Below are 23,570 nucleotides of genomic sequence, written 5' to 3'. Positions count from 1 at the left end.
TGTGTAAAAATTTTAAATGTTTAAAATTTTTAATGAATTTTATGGATGTTGCAGAAAGAGGAAGGCAGCACAGGTGTAGATAGCATAGGGTTCAGCGAAGAAGCCAAATATTTTTTATTCTAGATCGAGGGGGCAAAAGAGTCGGAGCCGATATGGCAAGTGCATCAAGTAGCATCATGGGATTTACAGGGTGGGTGGTTTGGGTTGCTATAGGTGTGACAAGACTGGTCACTTCAGCAGTTATTGTACTACCACCATCCAGGTATCGAGTCTGATTTACTTTCATTGCAATCAGAGGGGACACAAGAAGGCCTATTGTTTGATTTTGGTAGTTGGATAGGTTGCAGCACCCATTCCATCATCATTAAGGATCACTGGCGGCCACCACGGCAAGGCGGAGGCACCACTCGTGAGGATTCGAGCTTTCCAGCTTACAGTCGAGGAGGCTTATGTTGCACTAGATGCGGTTACTGGTATGTATCTTCTCCCTATTGGGTGTTATGTACTATAACATTCCTATGGTTCACATACAACCCTAATGCTTTGGATCTAAGTTTTCTCTAATTATACATGCAATATTCATTTTCCAAAGCAGAAAGTGTAACTAGCATGAAAAGGTGATATGTGAATCATAAAAACTAGTTAGAAGATTAGCTTGTGTAGTAGCATGTAGAATCTTGACCTTTAGAGAGCTTAGCACCTCAAGTGTGATTCCTCAAACAAGTCATAAACACCAATTTTAGGGGTAACCGATTTTAGGGCTTAGGTACATATTTATAGTGTAGAATTCCAAGAGTCATGTGTTAACCCTAATTCTTACACTTAAGCTTATGATCCAACAAAATGATTTGGATTATCACTTAGTGGACTTTCACATAAGCTTAGTCCAACATAAACCAATCATGGATCATTAGCCCAAATCATATGTTTCACTGATTGACATAATCAGTCCCTGTTTATTTAATTAGTCTCTTTTGATCACTAAATTAATCTCAAATTAATTATTGATCAATACTAATTATATAATATGATTTCTCAATTAATATATTATACTTATAATATATTAATAAATCACAAATAACATCTTTCTCAAATATCCATCTATCAAATTGTTCTGGTGAAGGCAACCCGAAATGGATCATGTTATCGGGTCAAGTACATACCAATTATAGTTATGGACTTAGACACCTAATCCAAAACTCCCTCTATCTTATTTTATTTTTATGTATTTTCCTTAATGTGTATGTTGTTGTATAGGGACGTTCTTAGTGATCGAAGTTTTGGCCTTGGTTCATTTCGATTTGGGCACCACCCGATAGTTCATATCTCTTGTGCTCATCAAGAGATTTTGTGACACTCCTGGGGAGCTTTATTATCTGTTTTAGGCAGAGACCGTTGACAATATTTCAATGAGAGCATCGAGGGTTCATCGAGGTTGTACTCTGGAGTTATTTTGAGAGAGATATTTGATTGACTTGGTTTCTATTCATTTACGTGAGAGCAAGGTTATCATGGGGATGGATTGGTTGAGCCCTAATGGGGCTATGATCTATTGCGAGCACCAGTTAGTTCGGGTTCAAACCCTAAGTGAGGGAGAGCTAGTTATTCATGGTGAGAATGCTCAGCATAGATAAGATCCATGTTCAACTGCGAGAGCTATTAAATTTCTTCAGCAAGGTTGTTCTGGTTTTGTGGCCTACGTATTGGATACCTAAGAGGAGGGAAAGAACACGGTTGATGATATGTTTATCATTCAGGAATATCCTGATGTGTTCCTAGAGGATTTATCCGGAGTGCCTAAGGAGAGGCAAGTCGAGTTTCGTATAGATATGGTTCCAGCTGCAGATCCAATAGCCAAGGGACGTTACCAATTATCACCTCCGGAGATGTAGGAATTGTCTATACATCTACAGGAGCTGTTAGACAGGGGGTTTATCAGACTGAGTAGTTCACCTTAGGGAGCACCGATACTATTTATGATGAAGAAGGATGGTTCCTATAAGATGTGCGTCAATTACCGGAGTTAAACAAGTTAACGGTGAAGAATCATTACCCACTCCCGAGGATCGATGATTTGTTTGATTAGTTACAGGGCGCATATTGGTTCTCCAAGATAGATCTATGGTCGGGATATTACCAGATGAGGGTCAGAGAGGAAGACATGTAGAATACTGCTTTTAGAACTCATTATGGTCATTACAAGTTTGTGGTGATTCCTTTCGGGCTCACCAATGCTCCGGCCGTGTTAATGGATCTCATGAACCGCGTGTGTAGACCGATATTGGATTGGTCTGTCATTGTATTTATTAACGACATTCTGGTATTTTCTATGACCAAGGAGCAGAATGAGGATCATCTGTGAGAGGTTCTAGAAACTCTGAGGAAAGAGAAGCATTATGTTAAATTCTCCAAGTGAGAGTTATGGTTGTGGGAGGTGGTTTTCAGGGGCATCTTGTCAATCAGAGGGGGATATTAGTCGACTCAACCAAAATTGCGGTCGTGATGCCGTGGGAGGTTTTGAGGTTTCCATATGAGATTCAGAGTTTCCTTGGGTTATCAGGGTATTATCGGAGGTTCATTGAGAACTTTTCCAGAATCGTGGTTCCATTGACCAAATTGACGAAGAAAACTAACAGTTTCTATTGGGGGCCTGAGCAGCAGGCGACATTTGATACTTTGAGATAGAAGTTGTGTAAGGCTCTGTTTCTAGCCCTACCCAATGGTATGGAGGATTTCATAGTTTATCATGATGATTCGATCATAGGGTTGGGTGCAGTACTTATGTAGAGGGGCTATGTGATTGCTTATGCTTCGAGGCAGTTGAAGCCTCATGCGGCAAATTATCATACTCGTGATTTGGAGCTGGAGGTTATAGTTTTTTCCCTCAAGATTTTGCGTCACTATTTGTATGGGGTTCATTGTATCATTTACACAGAACACAAGAGTTGAGATATCTGATGGATCAGTTGAATCTAAACATGAGGAAGCATCGGTGGCTCAACGTGGTGAAGGATTATGATTGTGAGATCCTTTATCACCCAGGAAAGGCCAATGTAATGGTCAATCCTCTTAGCCGCAAAACGGCTAGTACTCGTATCTGATATTTGTGTTTGAGGATATAGTGATTACCCTACTCTTGGAGTAGATTCGTGGGGCTCAGGTTGAGACTATGAAATAGGAGAATCGAAAGAGTGAGTGCATAGTGGGTCAGGTGTCTTCTTTTGATTATGATAGTAAGGGATTTTTGACCTTACATTGGAGAGTTTGGGTTCTGTATTTAGGAGGTACTCATCATATTATGATGGAGGAGGCATACAAGTAGATATTCTATATTCATTCGGGTGCGAAAAAAATGTATAGAGACTTTCGACCCAATTATTAGTGTCCCTATATGAAACGAGATGTGGCCTAGTACGTGGAGAAGTGCTTGACTTGCAGGAAATTCAAGGCCAAACATTAACAACCTTATGACAAAATGGAGTCATTGGGTATTCATGTTTGGAAATGGGAAGAGATCACGATGGATTTCATTACAAAGTTACCGCGGATAGCACGAGGGGTGGACTCGATTTGGGTCATCGTGGATTGATTGACCAAGAGTGCACATTTTATCCCTATTCAAAAGAGCATCTCAAAAGATAAGTTAGCATACATTTAGATCCGTGAGGTAGTTACACGACATGGAGTCCTGGTATTAGTGGTTCCGGACCGGGATGTGCGTTTTACTTCCAGATTTTGGAAGAGGTTTCACGAGGAGTTAGGTACTCGATTACAATTCAGCATGACTTTCCACCCGCAAATAGATGGTCGGAGCGAGCAAACTATTCAGACCCTAGAGGATTTGCTTCGGGCATGTTTTTTGGACTTTGGTGGTAGTTTGAATTCGTACCTCCCATTGGAAGAGTTCTCGTACAACAACAACTACCAGACCAGTATTGATCGGAATCCTTTCTAGATGCTCTATGGGAGGAAGTGTCGAGCCTTGATTTGTTGGGGAGAGGTCAGTTAGTGAGTCATAGGTAGTACATAAGTGCTGCTCCATACTACCAAGTTGAAACAACAGGTGCGTTGGAGATTGCATATTGCACAGAGTCTACAGAAGAGCTATGCAAATCGGTGACGTTTCGATCTTGAGTTTCAGGTTGGTGTTATAGTACTTCTGAAGGTGTCACCTTGGAAAAGTGTCATCCGATTTCGGAATCGGGGCAAGCTGGGCCCCATATATATTAGTTCGTTTTAGGGTTGTTGCCCGGGTGGACGAGGTTGTGTACCGTTTATAGTTACCCAACAAGCTAAGTCAAATTCATAGCACGTTCCACATCTCTCAGCTATAGAAATGCTTGGTTGATGAATCTGCGATACTACCATTGGATGATATTCAGGTTGACGAACGTCTGAACTATATAGAGAGACCAATCCTTGATAGGAAGACGAAAACACTACGTAACAAGGAAGTAGGTCTAATGAATGTGTCATGGGAGCACCGGAAGGGTTTAGAGTGGACATGGTAACCCGAGGAAGAGATAAGAGAGCATTATGCAGAGTTGTTTGCAGTAACAACCTTCAAAGATGAAGTCTGATTCAAGTAAGGGGGAGTTGTAATGTCTGGATCTTGAGGTACTTTATGTTTTAATTTGCTGACATTTTAGGGTTGCTACGACGTGATGGAGGCACCACCACAACGTGGTGCGGCAAGCTTGGATGAAGTGTTTCATTAAAGCCCCCACGGCGTGGCAGTATATGATCACGGCGTGGCATCTGTCTGATAGAAAACCCTATTTTTTCAAGTTTGCTCTCTATAAAGGAATGAAGAGGCTAGGATTTACTCATCTTCATCCTCCATCAAAATCCTAAATCTCTGAAGAAACCCTAACCTCTTTCCTCCATTTTTGAAGCTCTTTTTGGTGTTCTTAAAAGTTCTTGAAGGAAGAAAGAAGAAGAAATGAGCTTAGATTTAGCAAGCAAGTCTCCATTCTTCACCTTAGCACTCTTCTGGACCCTTGTAAATGTCCAAGATTCGATCTTTATCATGTTAGGTTTCTGGATCTTGAAATTTATCCCATAATCCTCTTGTTCTTATAACTTGGAGTGGTGAGATCTCATATATCTAGCAACTTTATGAATCTATAGGACATTTGGTGTGAATGTTGGTTTGTATCTGAAGTATAGTTAAGTTTTTGTGCCATGCATGAGATTTATCAAAAACCTTTATTTTGACTCATTATGGCTTCAAGACCTACATTGGACATGCATGTCTATAAAGCACCAACCTTTTTGCTAGTTTTGGTGTTAGAAACCCTTCTACAGTTAATGAGCTTGGGACTTTTCGAAATAGGTGTTTAGTGGATTAATCCATGTCATTTTTAGCCTTTATGGAACCTAGGTTTTGAGATTTTGACCCTTTTTGGTAGCGTTAATGGATAAAGTTGGAAACTTTATCCTTCTAGACCATGTTTCGGACCAGATTTAAGCTTTGAAGCACTTGAGGTTGGAGGGAATAACTTAATCCATTAAGTTTCTATAACCTAGTTCCCACGATGTGGCATTAGGTCGCCCCGTTGTAGCAACTGGGGATGGCTCAACCATTTTCTTGATTTAGTGCCAGGATGTGGCCAAATATGGCCACGACATGGCGATTCATTGAAGGGATAAGTTTGACTGTTGATCTTGACCTTTAACAATTAACTTTTGCATTGAGTTGACTTTTGGACAAACACCTAGTGTTGAAAGAAGACCTAAAGGATTACTTGGTATAATTATATAGGATGTGCATAACAACGGTGTTTCTGGCAGTAAGAGCTATAGTAGTTGAGTATTGACTGAGAGGTAAGTCTCTTCGCTGTACTCATGGGTCGAAGGAACCAATGGCAGCCCACTAGATTATGTTTTTAGGATGATACTTATCTTTGTGAAACTTGTTGATATGCATGTATGTGCTTATTGTCTTTGTGACTCTTGTTGATATGACTATATGCTTAGATGTAGGGGTGAAATAAACTCGGGGGTGAAATAGACCCGTATCGGTTGAAAGATATCGAAGAAGTAGAAATAGACTCGAAGGTGAAATAAACCTAGTTTAGCTTCAAATTGTTATGTATGTTTAGTATGGGCATTTTGGGGAAACTCACTAAGCTTTGTTATTACTGTTTTATGTTTATAGTTTCAGGTACTTCTGGTTCAAAAGGGAAGGGTTCGGTATGATCGCACTGCATGCACCACTGTTCCGCATTCTATGATTTTGTTTTTTACTCTGATGATTATATGACATGTTTTATATTCAAATGGGTTTTCTTAATGAATGAAGGGTTGTTTGACTAATTGAAAGAAAATTTTTCATTTATAATTTTTGGGATGTCATATATAAGACATCATGCAAGCCAAGATCATGTATTTAAACATCACCATAATGAGAGATGAATAAACTATGACCATTAGGAAGCTAAATTGAATGTGGAACATCTGAATTTGGTCATGGATAAAAAAAGATGTAAACTGGAACACATATGATGTGTTGCTCAAGTAGTGATGATAAAAGGTAAGTGTAGTTGAAGAAATGCAGGAGACTTATACACATTAGCAACAAAATGTGTAAAGGAAAAGGAATTACCATCAGCATGCATTGCACCATCAAGTAAAGAAGAATTAGCATGGCTTGGGGAAGAAGAGTGAATGTTGTTTTGGTTCTGAAGTTGAATAAGATGATGATATTGATCTTGAGAAATAGTTGATGAATAATAAGTAGTTACAATCTGAACAACAGATTTAGGTTCCTTTCTCTTTGATTTTGTGAATTTGAAAGTAGATGAAGAGTAGATTAATTTGTAACACTGAGATTTAGAAACCAAACTTCTTGCAATGAGTACACACCAATGATTTCTTTGAAGAATTAGGAATTGGATCAGTAGATACAACCATATCAATTGTATCAGTGTTGATGGTGTGAGGAAGATTAATGTCTCGTTGGCGTTCCTCTTGTATGATCATGGAGGAACAGACGAAATAGTTGGAAAGGGATTCATCCTCAGAATTTGACATCGAAAAACTTTATAAGTGTCTTTTAGCCCCATGAGTAATTGAATTACACATTTCTCTTCAAGATATTTATTAATTCCAATAGGTGCAGCACATGCGCAATCTAGAATACCTTGAGAAATTTGAAGCTCATCCCAAATCTTCATTAATTTGGTGAAATAAGTGGAGAAATCATCATATCCTTTTGTAGAGGAATACAATTATTGTTGAATTGAATAAATGAGAGCACGGTCAGACTGTTCGTAGCGATGATTAAGCTCTTTCTAGATTGCATGAGCAGTTTGAAGAAATAGAACGTTATCAGCAATGTTTCGATGAAACAAATTAACAACCAGCTGATTACTACATAGTTGACTTTATATAAGCTTGTATGTGACATCCCCATTTTCACGGCCAGAAAAGACCGGTTTTGTTTATGCTTTATAAAAATCAGAGTACTTCTTTTAATAAAAATGTTGCGGAATTTGTTCCCAGAAAAACACGATAAATACGTTATCAAAACATTTTCGAAGAAACGTATTTTATTCATTTTAAAACATTTGGGATGTCATTGTCAATACATAAACATAAGCATAAACAAAACTTACATTTATTTACACTAGTGATCTACATCTCTTTAATCTCTCAGTGTAATGTGACTTCATATCAACACCTGTGATATAAATAAACTGAGTGGGTCAGATTGGGAAACCTGGTGAGCACATAGGGTTTTCAACCCACAATAATATAACTATTATGTTTAAACATCAAACAATCAACCCAATTACCCATTCTCGTTATCCTCACATTACGTCCCTAAAACATCTAACACAAGGGACCTAGTCTAAGGACTATCATCGGGATGGACACTACTGCTAGGGGGATTCCTCAACAATAAATATCCTAAAGGCAACCATATGGGGGATGGAGTACACCTGGTGAGCACACAGTTCAAGTAAACACACAGTTCGAATAAACACATAGTTCGAATAAACACCTACAGGTTGCGAGCCTACTAGTGTTCCACTGGACTGTCTAGAATAGTCCGTGGTCGTCGTCTATACGCCGCTAGATGACTGGATCGTCAATAACATCTATAACGAGGCCTCTCATTATTTCATTTTATCACACAGCAACTAATACATCTACCCATGTTTTACCCCAATATTTTCATAGATATAAAATAAATATACAGTCTAAATCATTGAAAACAAGTATAAGAATGTTCATCCAGCATAGATAGCAAGTATTCAGGTAATATGCACACATAGCACGTAATTTATATAAAATACTTCATATCTATGTGTAAACTGAAAGTAACTATGCACTCACCTGGGAAGGTGGTGACTCGGCACTCGGACAGCACTTCGTTACTCTTAAAACAATTATCCCTTGACGAAACCTAGTATCATTACCACTAGAGTTTAGTCTAACGTTTGACGAGACTAATTTAATAGTCTAGCTATTATTATTATTATATAAGCGTTAAAAAATACTTATATAACCCATAATAATAGTCAAAATACTGCTTATAAGGTCCTAATAACATTACTATATTGTAACATAAGCTATACTAAAGATAGGATAGGTACAACTCACTTACAGCGGGTTTTTCGCAAAACCGGGCTTCGCTGGAGCAGCGTTCCCAAGCCGAAAGGCTCTTTTCTCGGGATTCCGGGAGCCTCGGGGCTTCCTTCGGGTGCTAGGGAGGTTCCCTAGGCTTTTAGGGGGGTTAGGGAGGCTTAAAGAGAGAGTGTAGAGAGAGAAAGAAGTGGGGAAAGGTGTGAGAAATGAGAGAAACCCGACACTTCTATTTATAAGGTGAAATCCTGATGAACTCGCCGAGTAGGAGGACCTACTCGCCGAGTTGGTGCCACGTGTCATCATCTGATGGCTTTCCTTGGAGAGAAAGCAATGGCTGTGATCGCGTCACGTCACCCAATATCGCGTATCAGCCTTCAAACTTAGAAAAATCATAACTCTCGCATACGAGCTCCGTTTTCGACGTTCTTTATATCCACGCGTAGGTAAGATCAAGATATACAACTTTCATTTAGACTCTTTTGGCTAATTCTTGACCGATCTTAAATTTAATAGTAGGAGGAGATTATACTGCTAAATGACCGCGAAGAATTCGTAACTCCTACGTACGGACTCCGTTTTCGTCTATCTTTTTACCTTTGAGTTCCTATTAATGAGATCTTCAAATCTCATTTAGGTCGCGTAAGCCAAAAACCGATCGAACTAAAATTCGAGTTTCAGGCCGTGCACTGCTAAGCCGAATCTTAGAAAAATTATAACTTCCTCATACGAAGTCAGATTTGGGCGTTCTTTTTTTGTATGTTCTTGGTTTAACATATACTACAACTTTTGTTTAGATTGCTAAGGCTAAAAGTCGCTTCATCGTAAATTTACTATTTACGCTTCCCCGTGTCGTGCTGGTTTTGCCGCAAAACTTCGACGGGTCATAACTTCTTCGTTATAACTCGGATTTCGGCGTTCTTTATATGTACGGAAACCTTGAGACATATTCTACAACTTGGTTATGACTATTTATTATAAATAATCCTTTGCCGAAAAGTCGTTTTCGACACTTATTGCCTCTAAATTGACTAGCCCGGATCTACGAGCGTTACAATTATCTCCCTCTTAGGATGATTACGTCCCGGAATCATCAACGAAACAGGGCTCGTATAATGACTCTGTATGTCATCTCTTCATCCTAGGTAATAATTATAACTTCTTTATTCCTTCAAGTTTATCACTTAGACTCAATGACTGTAAGTAGTACTGGATCGTGCACGTGCTCTCTACCTCAGCCTAGACTCCAAATTATGACCTTCAAGTCACAATCTCGATCCTCACTGGATACGAACTTGAGATAAGTTCTTTTATTACTAATATGGATCGATGTGTCATATTCTAATAACCTATCATCGTATGTTGCAACGCTTAAACTTAGGTCTCTTAGAGTCAAATTCCGGAATGGAATATGCCTTCCTTCATGGTCTAATGTGATATAATCACATTTTAACATGTAGCATTTCTAGCTACCAACTTCTTTAACAACGAGTGTGATACTTCTATTGATCGCTTTGATTTCAATCGTTCTGTTTAAGTCGGACGCTACATCAAACTTGGTTCTCTGAACCACGTAACCTACTCATCGTAGTCGGACTCAATGTGATATGACCACTAGGGTCTGGATAACAACAATCTTCTTAGTCATTACCGAAACAATGGCAACGACATACTTGAATAAAACGAAATCAATTACTAGCTTCTTGGTAACCTTGTGACTTTCCCTGATCCAAGTGTGAGTCATGTGCTTCCGGTAGTATAGGCCTCTACTACCATTCACACCTACTCATACTCGTCCCAAGTATTGTCTCGCAGTTTTCCAAGTCAACATACAGGAAAATCACATAACAGTTTAACACATCAGCTAACAAAACGAGGGCTTTATTATTTCTCGAAATTATTACATAAGTGTTAAAGTTGGCCCTAGACTATGCCTCTAATAGGCTACATCATACGATACTATGGCTACTGTATAACTTGATCTTCAGATATGAAGTCCTCATCCTTGATTCCTCGCATGGTTTTCTGCTTCGTCGAGGATCATGTGGAATGCCCTTGGTTTTGGCGGTGCATTTGGTCTTGTTGCTTCGTTTTTCTTTGGACAGTCCTTTAAAATATGCCCATTACTTCCACATTTGTAGCACTTCTTGCTGTCGAATGTACAATCTCTGGAATAGTGACCGGTCCTATCACACTTATAGCACGTCACTTCTCCATCGCATCTTCCGAAGTGCTTCTTATTGCACTTCTCACACCACTTGGCTCCATTCCTTTGGTCGTCCAGGTTAGACTTCGAGAACTTTCTCTTATTATCAGGTCTTGAAGATCCTTCCAACTTCCTCTTCTCGCCAACTTCAACTTTCTCCAGAACCTTTTCTCTTATTTGGGTCTCAACATTCTTGGCTGCCCAGATGGCGGTTTTCAAAGTGGTTGCTTGTTTGACCATTGGACCAAATTCCGCTGGTAATCCATTGGCAAACCTGTTGACCTTGGAAAGTTTTGTTGGAACTAGATAAGGAACAAGCTTCATCTTCTCCGTAAAACTTGCAGCGTACTCGGTGACGCTCATTTTTCCTTTCTTTAGGTTTTGAAACTCGTTGTTGATCTCTAGTAGATCCTACTCAGAGCAGTACTGCATTTTCAGTTGCACCAGGAAATCTTCCCAAGACATCTTACTTGCTTCTCCCTTAGGCATCGTACCTGCCAATATCTTCCACTAACTCAAGACTCCACTCTTTAGTTGCCTGATTGCAAAGACAGTTTTCTGCTTGTTGCTACAGTTGCAACTCTCAAACACCATCTCCATCTCGGAGATCCAGTCCATAATCTCAACAGGCTTTGGGCTTCCTAAGAGGCTTAGTGGTCTCGCACCCAAGAAATTCTTGTACATTCGCCCATCCTTGTCGTTTCTCCTCTCCGGGCCATCCCTTCGTTCACCTTGAGTCCCCACTTGACTCACTTGGCGGATGTAGTTCCCTTCCTCTGATTGCTCGGGAATCAGCTCGGGTTATTCAATGGGCATAGTAGGTTCGTCCCTATTCAACATCCGTCTCATTTCTTCCCTTTGTTCAGCCAACATAGTTCGAATCATGGCTTGAACTCCAGCCATGGTGATTGGCTCGGGTACATCTTCTACTACAACAGGTATTTGCTGAATCACCGGGGGTTGATTCCTATTCCCATTTGCATTCCCAACTCCACTGTAGGTTCTTGCCATTTTGATCTATACACTGAATAAGGTGAATCTAGATCTTAATTTAGGATTGACGTCTTAAATCATCCTTATCACTCCGAAACGTTTATATGCTAGTTCTAATATCATAGTTGAACGCTTAGAATCCTAAACACATAAGGATTCCAGATCCGGTCGACAATAGACCATAGATCCGATCAAGCTATAGCATAAAGCATAACAAATCATTTAGCACATAAAAGCAATTTAGGCATCATTCCTAAAATAAGCTAGTGCTCACACCTTACAATCATCGCTTAGCATTCTAAGTTTAAGTCTAGAAATAAATCCATATTCCTAGTTCGCTTAAACTAATGCTCTGATACCAACTGTGACATCCTCATTTTCACGGCCAGAAAAGACCGGTTTTGTTTATGCTTTATAAAAATCAGAGTACTTCTTTTAATAAAAATGTTGCGGAATTTGTTCCCAGAAAAACACGATAAATACGTTATCAAAACATTTTCGAAGAAACTTATTTTATTCATTTTAAAACATTTGGGATGTCATTGTCAATACAGAAACATAAGCATAAACATAACTTATATTTATTTACACTAGTGATCTACATCTCTTTAATCTCTCAGTGTAATGTGACTTCATATCAACACCTGTGATATAAATAAACTGAGTGGGTCAGGTTGGGAAACCTGGTGAGCACATAGGCTTTTCAACCCACAATAATATAACTATTATGTTTAAACATCAAACAATAAACCCAATTACCCATTCCCGTTATCCTCACATTACGTCCCTAAAACATCTAACACAAGGGACCTAGTCTAAGGACTATCATCGGGATAGACACTGCTGCTAGGGGGTTCCTCAACAATAAATATCCTAAAGGCAACCATATGGGGGATGGAGTACACCTGGTGAGCACACAATTCAAGTAAACACACAGTTCGAATAAACACCTACAGGTTTGCGAGCCTGCTAGTGTTCCACTAGACTGTCTAGAATAGTTCGTGGTCGTCATCTATACGCCGCTAGATGACTGGATCGTCAATAACATCTATAACGAGGCCTCTCATTATTTCATTTTATCACACAGCAACTAATACATCTACCCATGTTTTACCCCAATATTTTCATAGATATAAAATAAATATACAGTTTAAATCATTGAAAACAAGTATAAAAATGTTCATCCAGCATAGATAGCAAGTATTCAGGTAATATGCACACATAGCACGTAATTTATATATAATACTTCATATCTATGTGTAAGCTGAAAGTAACTATGCACTCACCTAGGAAGGTGGTGACTCGGCACTCGGACAGCACTTCGTTACTCTTAAAACAATTATCCCTTGACGAAACCTAGTATCATTACCACTAGAGTTTAGTCTAACGTTTGACGAGACTAATTTAATAGTCTAGCTATTATTATTATTATATAAGCGTTAAAAAATACTTATATAACCCATAATAATAGTCAAAATACTGCTTATAAGGTCCTAATAACATTACTATATTGTAACATAAGCTATACTAAAGATAGGATAGGTACAACTCACTTACAGCGGGTTTTTCGCAAAACCGGGCTTCGCTGGAGTAGCATTCCCAAGCCGAAAGGCTCTTTTCTCGGGATTCCGGGAGCCTCGGGGCTTCCTTCGGGTGCTAGGGAGGTTCCCTAGGCATGTAGGGGGGTTAGGGAGGCTTAGAGAGAGAGTGTAGAGAGAGAAAGAAGTGGGGAAAGGTGTGAGAAATGAGAGAAACCCGACACTTCTATTTATAGGGTGAAATCCTGACGAACTCGCCGAGTAGGAGGACCTACTCGCCGAGTTGGTGCCACGTGTCATCATCTGATGGCTTTCCTTGGAGAGAAAGCAATGGCTGTGATCGCGCCACGTCACCCAATATTGCGTATCATCCTTCAAACTTAGAAAAATCATAACTCTCGCATACGAGCTCCGTTTTCGATGTTCTTTATATCCACGCATAGGTAAGATCAAGATCTACAACTCTCATTTAGACTCCGTCGGCTAATTCTCGACCGATCTTAAATTTAATAGGAGGAGGAGATTAGACTGCTAAATGACCGCGAAGAATTCGTAACTCCTTCATACGGACTTTGTTTTCGTCTATCTTTTTACCGTTGAGTTCCTAATAATGAGATCTTCAAATCTCATTTAGATCGCGTAAGCCAAAAACCAATCGAACTAAAATTCGAGTTTCGGGCCATGCACTGCTAAGTCGAATCTTAGAAAAATCATAACTTCCTCATACGAAGTCAGATTTGGGCGTTCTTTTTTTTTTTTTTTTTTGTATGTTCTCGGTTTAACATATACTACAAATTTCGTTTAGATTGCTAAGGCTAAAAGTCGCTTCATCGTAAATTTACTATTTACGGTTCCCCGTGTCGTGTCGGTTTTGCCGCAAAACTTCGACGGGTCATAACTTCTTTGTTATAACTCGGATTTCGGTGTTCTTTATATGTACAGAAACCTTGAGACATATTCTACAACTTGGTTAAGAATATTTATTATAAATAATCTTTTGCCGAAAAGTCGTTTTCGACACTTATTGCCTCTAAATTGACTAGCCCGGATCTACGGGCGTTGCATTGTATGTAATGGAGACTTGATAGATTGTGGAAAAATGGTGCCATTAACGAAAGCAAACTTGTTTTTGGCAGATAAAGTGATAATCATCAACCGTTTCTAGGCGGAAAAGCCAATTCTAGTGAAAACATTAGAAACAAGAACAATGCGTGTATTGTCGGTTGATCCAAGATTAAAAGGGCTTGAGTTATCAACAATGGCAGATTGTGTAAAATCGTTATTAGGAAAAGACATGATTTATCAAATTGAAATGAAAAGAAAAGATGAATGAATATGAAATTAAAGAGAATAAGATCAATAACAGATAATTGTGGAAGATCAAATCGATTGAAAGTTTGATACCATGTTAAGATCAAGAACGACTGAGAGAGAGTTTTGACATCTTTTCTGTATTCTCCATTAGAAAATGACCAAGCTACAAGAATGAATATATGTACAAAGAAAATAGAGAACAACTACTAACTATCAGCTAACAGACTTGAAGAGAAATTACTATTCTATCATTTAGAAATTACTAATATACTTCTAAATATCACATATGTCTTCTAAAAGAATTGAACTCATGACATTTCATTTAAGATGGTCACTCTTTACCGCTAGGTTAACTAACAAAAAGTAGCATTCATTTTAAAGAGCTTGTCATTCTTGTTGGTTTTAGGTTCGCCGTTGTTTGGCAGCAAGGGAACAACGAGACATAACGAGATGTCTTTTCTTCTTGTTCATTAAAAAACATTGTGTGATATTCGTTTGGTTTTGAGATTAATACAAAGATACTTTCATGTTCCATATGGACGTATATTATCTATACTCACTAGTAGAACCACGTTTAGTCCTAGTGTTTTTGTTGGTTTGCTTTCACTACTTTATTTTACGTAAGGTGTTGGTTCCATATAAATTTGCATTTCTTTTGATTGTGTTTATATGAATCGTAATTTAAAACAATTTTCAAAAAACAAAATAAAATACAAAGACTCCAATAGAAAGAGAAATTAACCTATTTCAAATGGAAAATAAGAAAAAATGCTAAAATTTTTGAAATATTTTGATGAAACCGGAGTAGTTGAGGAGATGATCATAAGTGATGATTCGTCTTCAAAGCCTGACAAAGTCCGTCGCAAACGCTTGGCTTACTCCAAACACTAAAGTAAGCTTGAACGCCACTAAGAAAAAGACCCACAACTCCAACTAAAAGTGCTACAAATGCCCAAGGACTCTTGATATACTCATGCTTCAGTTGGCTAGCCCATGTGTTCCTCTTACTTTCATAATGCTTCTGAATCGCAAACCTCGCATCCGAATACGCAAAACTATTGGGCACAAGATCTGTTCCTAACTCGTTGAAAAGTAGTGCAACTTGTTTGTCGCTCCCAAGCCTGTTGTCAATAATCCCAGCTTTACGAAGAACTTTAACATCCTCATAATGATCGATCAAAGAATCCAAAAGGCATATGTATGAGGTGACCCATGAAGCATTTGTATCACTGGAGCACATCTCGTAAGCTATCAAGTTTAACAACGTCGGCTTTGTGGCATCATCCACAGTGATCGGAGGGAGTTCTAAGTTTGCACAAAACCCATGTTTAAAGAAATCGATATGTGCTAGAGATCTGATTTTACTCGGCTTAAAACGAATCCCTACTTCTATAAGCTCATTAACATTACGAAAAGTATACCTGTCATTTGCTCTTGAACCTAAAGATTTCTCTTTTGTAAGCCTGGTTTGCAAAAGCTCGAGAAGATGATTTATACTAGATGGAATTGGATGATTTGCAACTGGTTTATGAGAAGTTTTCCAAGATCCTCTTCTTCGTCTTTCTGTTGCCAATATATTGTCATCAACGAACCTTTGTATCTTGGAATCCCACATCTCATCTGGCACAAACTTCATCACCTCAGTTAGAACTGGATAAGGAATTTGATTCTCTAGCAAGAACATATCTTGTTGGACGAACATAATCTGGTGGCTTTTCAACCCTACTGAATCTACTTCATTATTCAAGAAAATATATTCGATGAAATACAAAATGAAACAACCATCAAGCAACATCATCCTTGTGAACTCATCATCTGAGAAGCGATCAACTTCATTGTTGTAATACCCTTTCAATGTCTGAACCATTTCAGCAAGCTTGTTATACAAACTGTTGAGTGACTCATGGTTCCCTTTCACAAGCTTGTTTGTAAAGAGTGGCTTGAAGTCTTGAACAGATTCGAGGGTTGATCTCCCATGGTGATATGGACCAAGAGAGACAACTTTGGGCACGTAATACTTTTCATCATCCTTGTGCTCTTTTAGAATGATAGGAACTTTGTTAATTTGGGTTGTGCAAGAAGGTGGTAACTTAGCTTTCAAGATCGAACCAAACCATTCTTCATTTGTGTTTCTATCATCTTCGATGCTTAATGTAAGCTCATTAGCCTCTCCCATTTGTCGATTTTTTTTAGAATATGCTGATGATGTTGTTTTGGATCATAAGTGTGATGAACGTTAATGAGATGTGTTTCTTTTTAAAGGTTGAAATATGCTTAGCTTCATACATGATAAAATCCGTCAGAAAAGAACTTGGGAGTAGCACCAAAACAGGAATAGGTTTTTATCTACAGAAACTTTGCTTCATGTGGAGGCTACACAACTGTAAACATGATACTATATTAAAAAAATGTAATGTACCTTTAGAATGCTTTTTAGTTTTTTCTCCAATGTCTTTTTTTTTTTTATGTGTTGTTTAATAAAACCGAATCACATGAGCCAAATTAACTTCTAAACAGCACAATGTGCTTTATGCTCATACATTTTTCAACACACAAACTACTACTACTACTACCTAGAAAGCATTTATGTTCTTAGAATTAAAGATCATTAGCATACACACACACACACACACAAACAAACAAACAAACAAACAAACAATCTCCCTACATTAATACCAAATCTGATGCAAGATGATCACCAAATACAACGATAAGTGACATGAAGCCCAGTTATTTCACCATTGTAGGTCACTTCAATCACCTGTCCCTTCTCAAGCCCATAGTATTGAGCAATTGCATCTTTCTGTGACATTCTTGGAAGCTGGAAATGTGTGGAACAAAGAATGATTAAATGTCTAAAATGCCCTTCAATCATGAAAAACCTTGCACTGACCTGTTTCTCATTCAAATTGAACTTCTTCAAAAGTTTTGCTTTCTCTACATCTGTTATGACCCTATGCCTTGGCTTCAACACATGCTTTGTAATATTAACAAGCAAATCTGTTATCTGTAGAAACATAGATTTGAATATCATAAGTCGCACTTTAAAAGTAATAGATAACACTTGATGGAAGAAAAAAGAAAGAAAGAAAGAATGACTTAGGGTGCGTTTAGTTGCGGAAAAATGAGTTGTTTTCCGGAAAATTTTTCCAAGAAAAATGAGAATTTTGAAAACGCGTTTAGTTCGTCTATTTTTCTAAATTTTTCACAGAAAATGAAATTTTTCCGTTTTCTAAAATTACAAAGAAGTCGAAAATTTTTGGAAAACTGATAATCATTGTTTTCCACATTTTTCCAAATTCCAAATTTTTTCTATAAACACACACCCATTTCACCCCATCCACCTCTACCTACCCTCACCTTAACACCCCCACCCACACACACATATACATACCCACCCTTACACACACACCAACCCACAAACACACACACACACATACATACCAACTAACACACACACACACCAACCCACACACGCATACATACATACCCACCCCACACACACCCATCCACAAACACACACACATACATACCCACCCACACACACACCCACCCGCACATACACACACACACACACCAACCCGCACACACACATACATACTCACCCACACACACACACACCCACCCACCCACAAACACATACACACATACATACCCATACACACACCCACCCACAAACACGCACACACACATACACATACACATACATATCCACCCACAAACACACACACATATACATACCCACCCCCACACACACACCCACCCACAAACACACACACATACATACCCACCTATACACACATACACCCACACATACACACCCGCACACACACATACATACCTACCCACACACACACAAACACACACCTACCCCCACCCCCACCCTCACAAACACACACACCCCCTACACACAAACCTACACCTACCCCCACTCACCCAACACCACCACAACAATCACCGATCCACCATCACCACCACCACCACCACCACTAACCCGTCACTAGCACCACCATCATCGTTGCCGCCGACATCACCACCACTGATACAATTGCCGCCGCCACCACCATCGCATGTCATCACCACCACCGCCGCCGACCCGCTACCGTCACCGCCCCCACCCATACCCTACCACCGCTACCGTTTTCTAAAAATGAAAATTGATAGAAAAATACACATCTAAACACGTTTTCTAATTTTCTAAAACTGAAAATGAAAAATGAATAAATTTAACTAAATGCGTTTTCAAAAAATTTCAATGAAAAATGAAAACGGGAAACGAAAATCAAAAAGGGAAAACAAAAAACGAAAAATGAAAAGTGTTTTTCTGTAACTAAACGCAACCTTAGTGTTCTAGAAGTGGGGCCCTTATGGGTAATCAACAAGACACTTACTTGGAATATTTCGACCTTGAATGAAAAAAGATCCACTGCTTTCATAGCCTGATTTGTAATGTGATTTTGCACTACAATTATCAAACGGCTTAAACTCTCCTTATTCATGATCTGTGTTGCAATCCAACGGATGGCATTCACTTTTACCACACCCGTCCCACAGAAAACAGCGAGAATCTGTGATCATGAAAAACAAAGCAGAAAGTTTCAAACTTTCAGTCTGAAAATGTAAACAGATAACATGTATACTGAATTGCTTGGTGGGTTTCGTTTCTATTGAAGAACAACATAACCAGTCTTTTTTTGGTCGAAGCCCTAATTTCACATTTCAATTGACATGGATTTTGTTACAAATGGAGCACCAAGATTGTTGCTTCTGCAGCATTTGTTATCTTCATCGATATTGATTTGAGTTCAATGCAAAAAGAAGACATGCATCAATTTCCTGTTCAAGAATACACCTTGTGTGTGTGTGTTCTTGTTTGTTTTGTGAGGAAGGAAGGAAATTTGCCTCTAATTTTCGAAGCAATAATCAAACATCAAAGTCCTAAAATCCATGCAATCGGTTCTAAGATCGTAGAATAAATCAATTCGATTTCCCTAATTCGGCTGGTGACATAATGTATTCAAGAAACCAGAACGAAAGCGAATTTCCAAAATCACAAACGATTTTAACAAAATCAAGAATCGGACGCCCAAAATAGAGAAAGATTATCTTCTGATTGTCAAAGAACAAACCCATTTTAGATTTCAAAAAAAGATTCGAAAAGAATTAGGGAAAGGTTCGAGAGAGTAGTCAGAAACCTTATTATCAGGATCAGAAACATGAGAAGCGCTGATACGAAGACGGTCAACGTCGACAGCTTGACCATGGAGGTCCCGGAACTGCTGGAGAGTGAACTCGATTTCCGAATTTGAGATATCGTACCCTCTGTCTCTGAGCATCTCTAACAGTGTTCTACGTGAAAGGTAGTATCTGTGACTCTCAGTGCTACCTTCGTCAACAAAGCTGCTCAAACACCTACCTGTTCCTCCTCCGCCTCCGCCTCCGCCGCCGTTACTCATCTCCGTTTCCATGGCATCTGCGCCATTCTCGCCCATTTCTCTGTAGAATTAAAGTGGGTAGTTTGGTTTGGCCTGTGGATTTGTGTGTTTTGGTTGTAGGTATTCACGTTGCTTTGAAATTCGTGCACTTTGTCAGTGTTGGGTTTCCTGAAAACCGATTGTGGTGGGTGCAAACAGCGAATTCGAACGTCGAGACTCGAGAGGGTTTTTACGATCAACTTGTTGCCCTTGACATTAACAAGGTAGTTCTGGTGAATAGCATAATACAACTATATAATTAAAATATTTATAGTACATAAAATAAATGTTTATGTAAAATACAACTATATCATTTAAATATTTATAAATATATATTTTATATATTTTACAAACAATAGCATTGAGTTCACTTTGATATACAATATTTTTATGTTAAATTAATATAAAACATTAATTATATATATATATATATATATATATATATATATATATATATATATATATATATATATATATATAGGGAGTGGTTCAAATGAGAACAAAAAAAGGTTAAGAACCGTAAGAACCTCTAACTTTAAATGTTTATAAAGAGTTTAGGGTAACCGTAAACCCTAAACTCTAATCCCTTTATAAACACCTTAAACCCTTTATAAACATCTAAAATTAGAGGTTCTTACGGTTCTTAACTTTTTTTGGTTCTCATTTGAACATATATATATATATATATATATATATATATATATATATATATATATATATATATATATATATATATATATATATATATACACGATAAGACAGACATCTATTAAAACTATATAATTTCATTTATTTCAATAATTTCTACGCCTAAATTATTTATAAATAATATATGTTTCAATGGTATTTATAGTTATTGTTATTATTAATTAATTTTTTAAAGAATTATTTGCTTAACATTTAAATTTCTATCATTGTAATTATTTCAAATACCAAACATTGTTTAATATTATTAATCAATTGTTAATTATTATTTGAAAAATATAGAGTTTCAAATGCAAAAGAAAAAATGCCTTATTTATATATATATATATATATATATATATATATATATATATATATATATATATATATATATATATATATATATATATATATATATATATATATATATATATATACGATAAGACAGACATCTATTAAAAATATATAATTTCATTCATTTCAATAATTTCTACGCATAAATTATTTATAAATAATATATGTTTCAATGGTATTTATAGTTATTGTTATTATTAATTAATTTTTTAAAGAATTATTTGCTTAACATTTATATATATATATATATATATATATATATATATATATATATATATCTTTCTAGTAATTTATATTATTGATAGGACCTTATTTAACTATCTATTTGAGGTCATGATTAAAATGTTACATTTTTAGATATATGATATTTAATATATTTGAAAATATTCAAGTAAAGTTAAAATGAGAGTTGTAATGCAAAATGAGGAAAATGGTGCTGAAAAGTACACAAAAATAATATTGATGGCAACTTGACCCCTCATCAATATTTTGGTCATAACTCATGACTCGTAACTCCGATTAAGGTCATTCAAAATGATCTGAAAACAAGAAAAATTCTAGAAGACTTTTGTGTTTGGGCTAAAACGTGAAATTCAACCACCATGACGTGGTAAATTGAAACTTTGCGATCATTGAGCTAACTTGGAAAATAAGGGATGTCCATGAAGACCACGACGTGGTGCCTCTTAACCACGTCGTGGTGGCCAGAATTTGGCAAGTATATATATTTCGGAATTTAGGTCATTTCCAAGAGGTGGAGCCTTAGGACTTTGATTATTCATGAGGAAAAAACCTTTGATGATCAATTTTGAAGTTAGAGATTCAATTGGAGCAAGGATTTGAAGATTCAAGCGTTATTGTATTGATATTTCACTTCGGGTTTGCTTTATGATCACATCTTGCATTCTTTTGGTGATGTTTTTCTGCTGTAGTTTATTGAATACGGTGTAAAACCTTTACTTTCACTATATATTGATGAACCCTTGTTAATATGCTTTGATTTCGTTAGTAGGATTAATTGAATTTGGTTTTTACATATGTTCGATTAATTGCTTTACCTTTCATGTTACAATTATGATTTTTATTGTTTGTTGTTGAGTATTATTAGGATTAGATGATCATTTTATCTTGATGTACTTGAATCATATGAATCTATGATCATTAGTTTTGTATGATTAGGACTTTGATCATAAGCCTAGGGTTAGATAACATTAATTAGTGACTTTGATTGTGTTAGGGAGCATTAGATATACATGGTATGCTTAGATTGATTGTCATGATTGTTGACGAGAAATCACTAAATCATATCGTTCATAGTTCGAATATATTTAATTAATTACGTGTTCATAAATTGCACGATCATTGTGTTACTTGGTAGTGCTAGCAAAATTCGATCAATATAACTACTCATATTACAATTCGGTAACCAATTCATTTATCCCTTACACTTCTAATAAATCAAACATAAAAACATGGGGGATTCATATTCTACTTGAAGTACTTCTTATTTATTGTTTCTATTTAGTTCTTTAGTTTCTTTAATTAATTAAATGTTAAAATTAGTTTAATTTAGTTTACACAAAAACACCATTTACTTTACTATAATTAGTTTAATTAACATTTTAATTATTTGATCTAAACTATCATGTTCCCTGTGTTCGACACCCTTTCTTACCACACCTATATTACTTCACGACTAGGTACACTGCCTATTTTGTGTTTAAGTCTAGTTGAGATTAGATAGGAATTTATAAATAAAAAACTAGTACAAATAAAACACATCAAGTTTTTGGCGTCGTTCCCAGGGTACGGTTGCATTTAGTTCATAATTTTTATTTGTTGATTAATTTTTGTTTATAGTTTAGTTTTTATTTTTTATTAATTTTTTTATTTTTAATGGATACGATTGATGTTATTCTAGAGTGTGAGTTGCAGGCACTTGATGATCTATTTGATCCAGAAAAAGATTTGGAGGAGCTGGAGAGGTTGCTAGCAAAAAACTCGGACGAAGAACAAGAACATGCTGAAATGCAGGAGCCACGTCGTGGTGTGATCATTACCACCATGTGGACCCATGTTTTACTGGTTTGTGTTTCGAAGCATGGAGTGATGATTCCAAGTTTGGAGAAAGTTCTGATGTATGATCCATTTCCAATGAGTGTCCAATTGGTTCCCACCCTTGTCAACATTCTTGCATTTTATGGATTCAAACCCGATTGGCTGATTTCTGAAACAAAAGGTCAAATTTTAAGAATCGGTCTAAAAATAATATTTAATGCAATGAATGGATCGACAATGAGTAGATTAATAGTTTATTAAGCTGAGGGTCTAGCTCAAGACTCGCACAAAAAGAAGGGTTTATCGGGAAGCAACCCGACTTTTAAATTAGTTTGCATTTTCTCTTGTTTTTATTTT

At 37.1% G+C, this 23,570-nt stretch overlaps 2 protein-coding genes across 2 annotated transcripts; both read right to left on the bottom strand.

The window, feature by feature from the left end:
• Positions 1 to 15,370: 15,370 nt before the first annotated feature.
• Positions 15,371 to 17,021, bottom strand: LOC111904099 (UPF0481 protein At3g47200). The gene has a single exon (XM_023899874.2). It carries the CDS (start codon positions 16,817 to 16,819, stop codon positions 15,464 to 15,466), a length of 1,356 nt encoding a protein of 451 aa, XP_023755642.1. The 5' UTR covers positions 16,820 to 17,021; the 3' UTR covers positions 15,371 to 15,463.
• Positions 17,022 to 17,136: 115 nt separating this feature from the next.
• On the bottom strand, positions 17,137 to 20,353 carry LOC111904100 (DNA-directed RNA polymerase V subunit 5A). The gene is made up of 4 exons (XM_023899876.3): positions 19,839 to 20,353; positions 19,035 to 19,211; positions 17,537 to 17,650; positions 17,137 to 17,464 (listed from the first exon to the last, which is right to left on the bottom strand). The coding sequence occupies exons 1-4, from the start codon at positions 20,133 to 20,135 to the stop codon at positions 17,339 to 17,341; spliced, it is 714 nt and encodes a 237-aa protein (XP_023755644.1). The 5' UTR covers positions 20,136 to 20,353; the 3' UTR covers positions 17,137 to 17,338.
• Between the last annotated feature and the right edge of the window lie 3,217 nt (positions 20,354 to 23,570).

Source organism: Lactuca sativa, chromosome 5, assembly GCF_002870075.4.
Source record: "Lactuca sativa cultivar Salinas chromosome 5, Lsat_Salinas_v11, whole genome shotgun sequence".
Classification (NCBI taxonomy): domain Eukaryota; kingdom Viridiplantae; phylum Streptophyta; class Magnoliopsida; order Asterales; family Asteraceae; genus Lactuca; species Lactuca sativa.
Note: the sequence above shows the minus strand (reverse complement) of the source record. Positions and strands in the feature narration are given on the sequence as shown.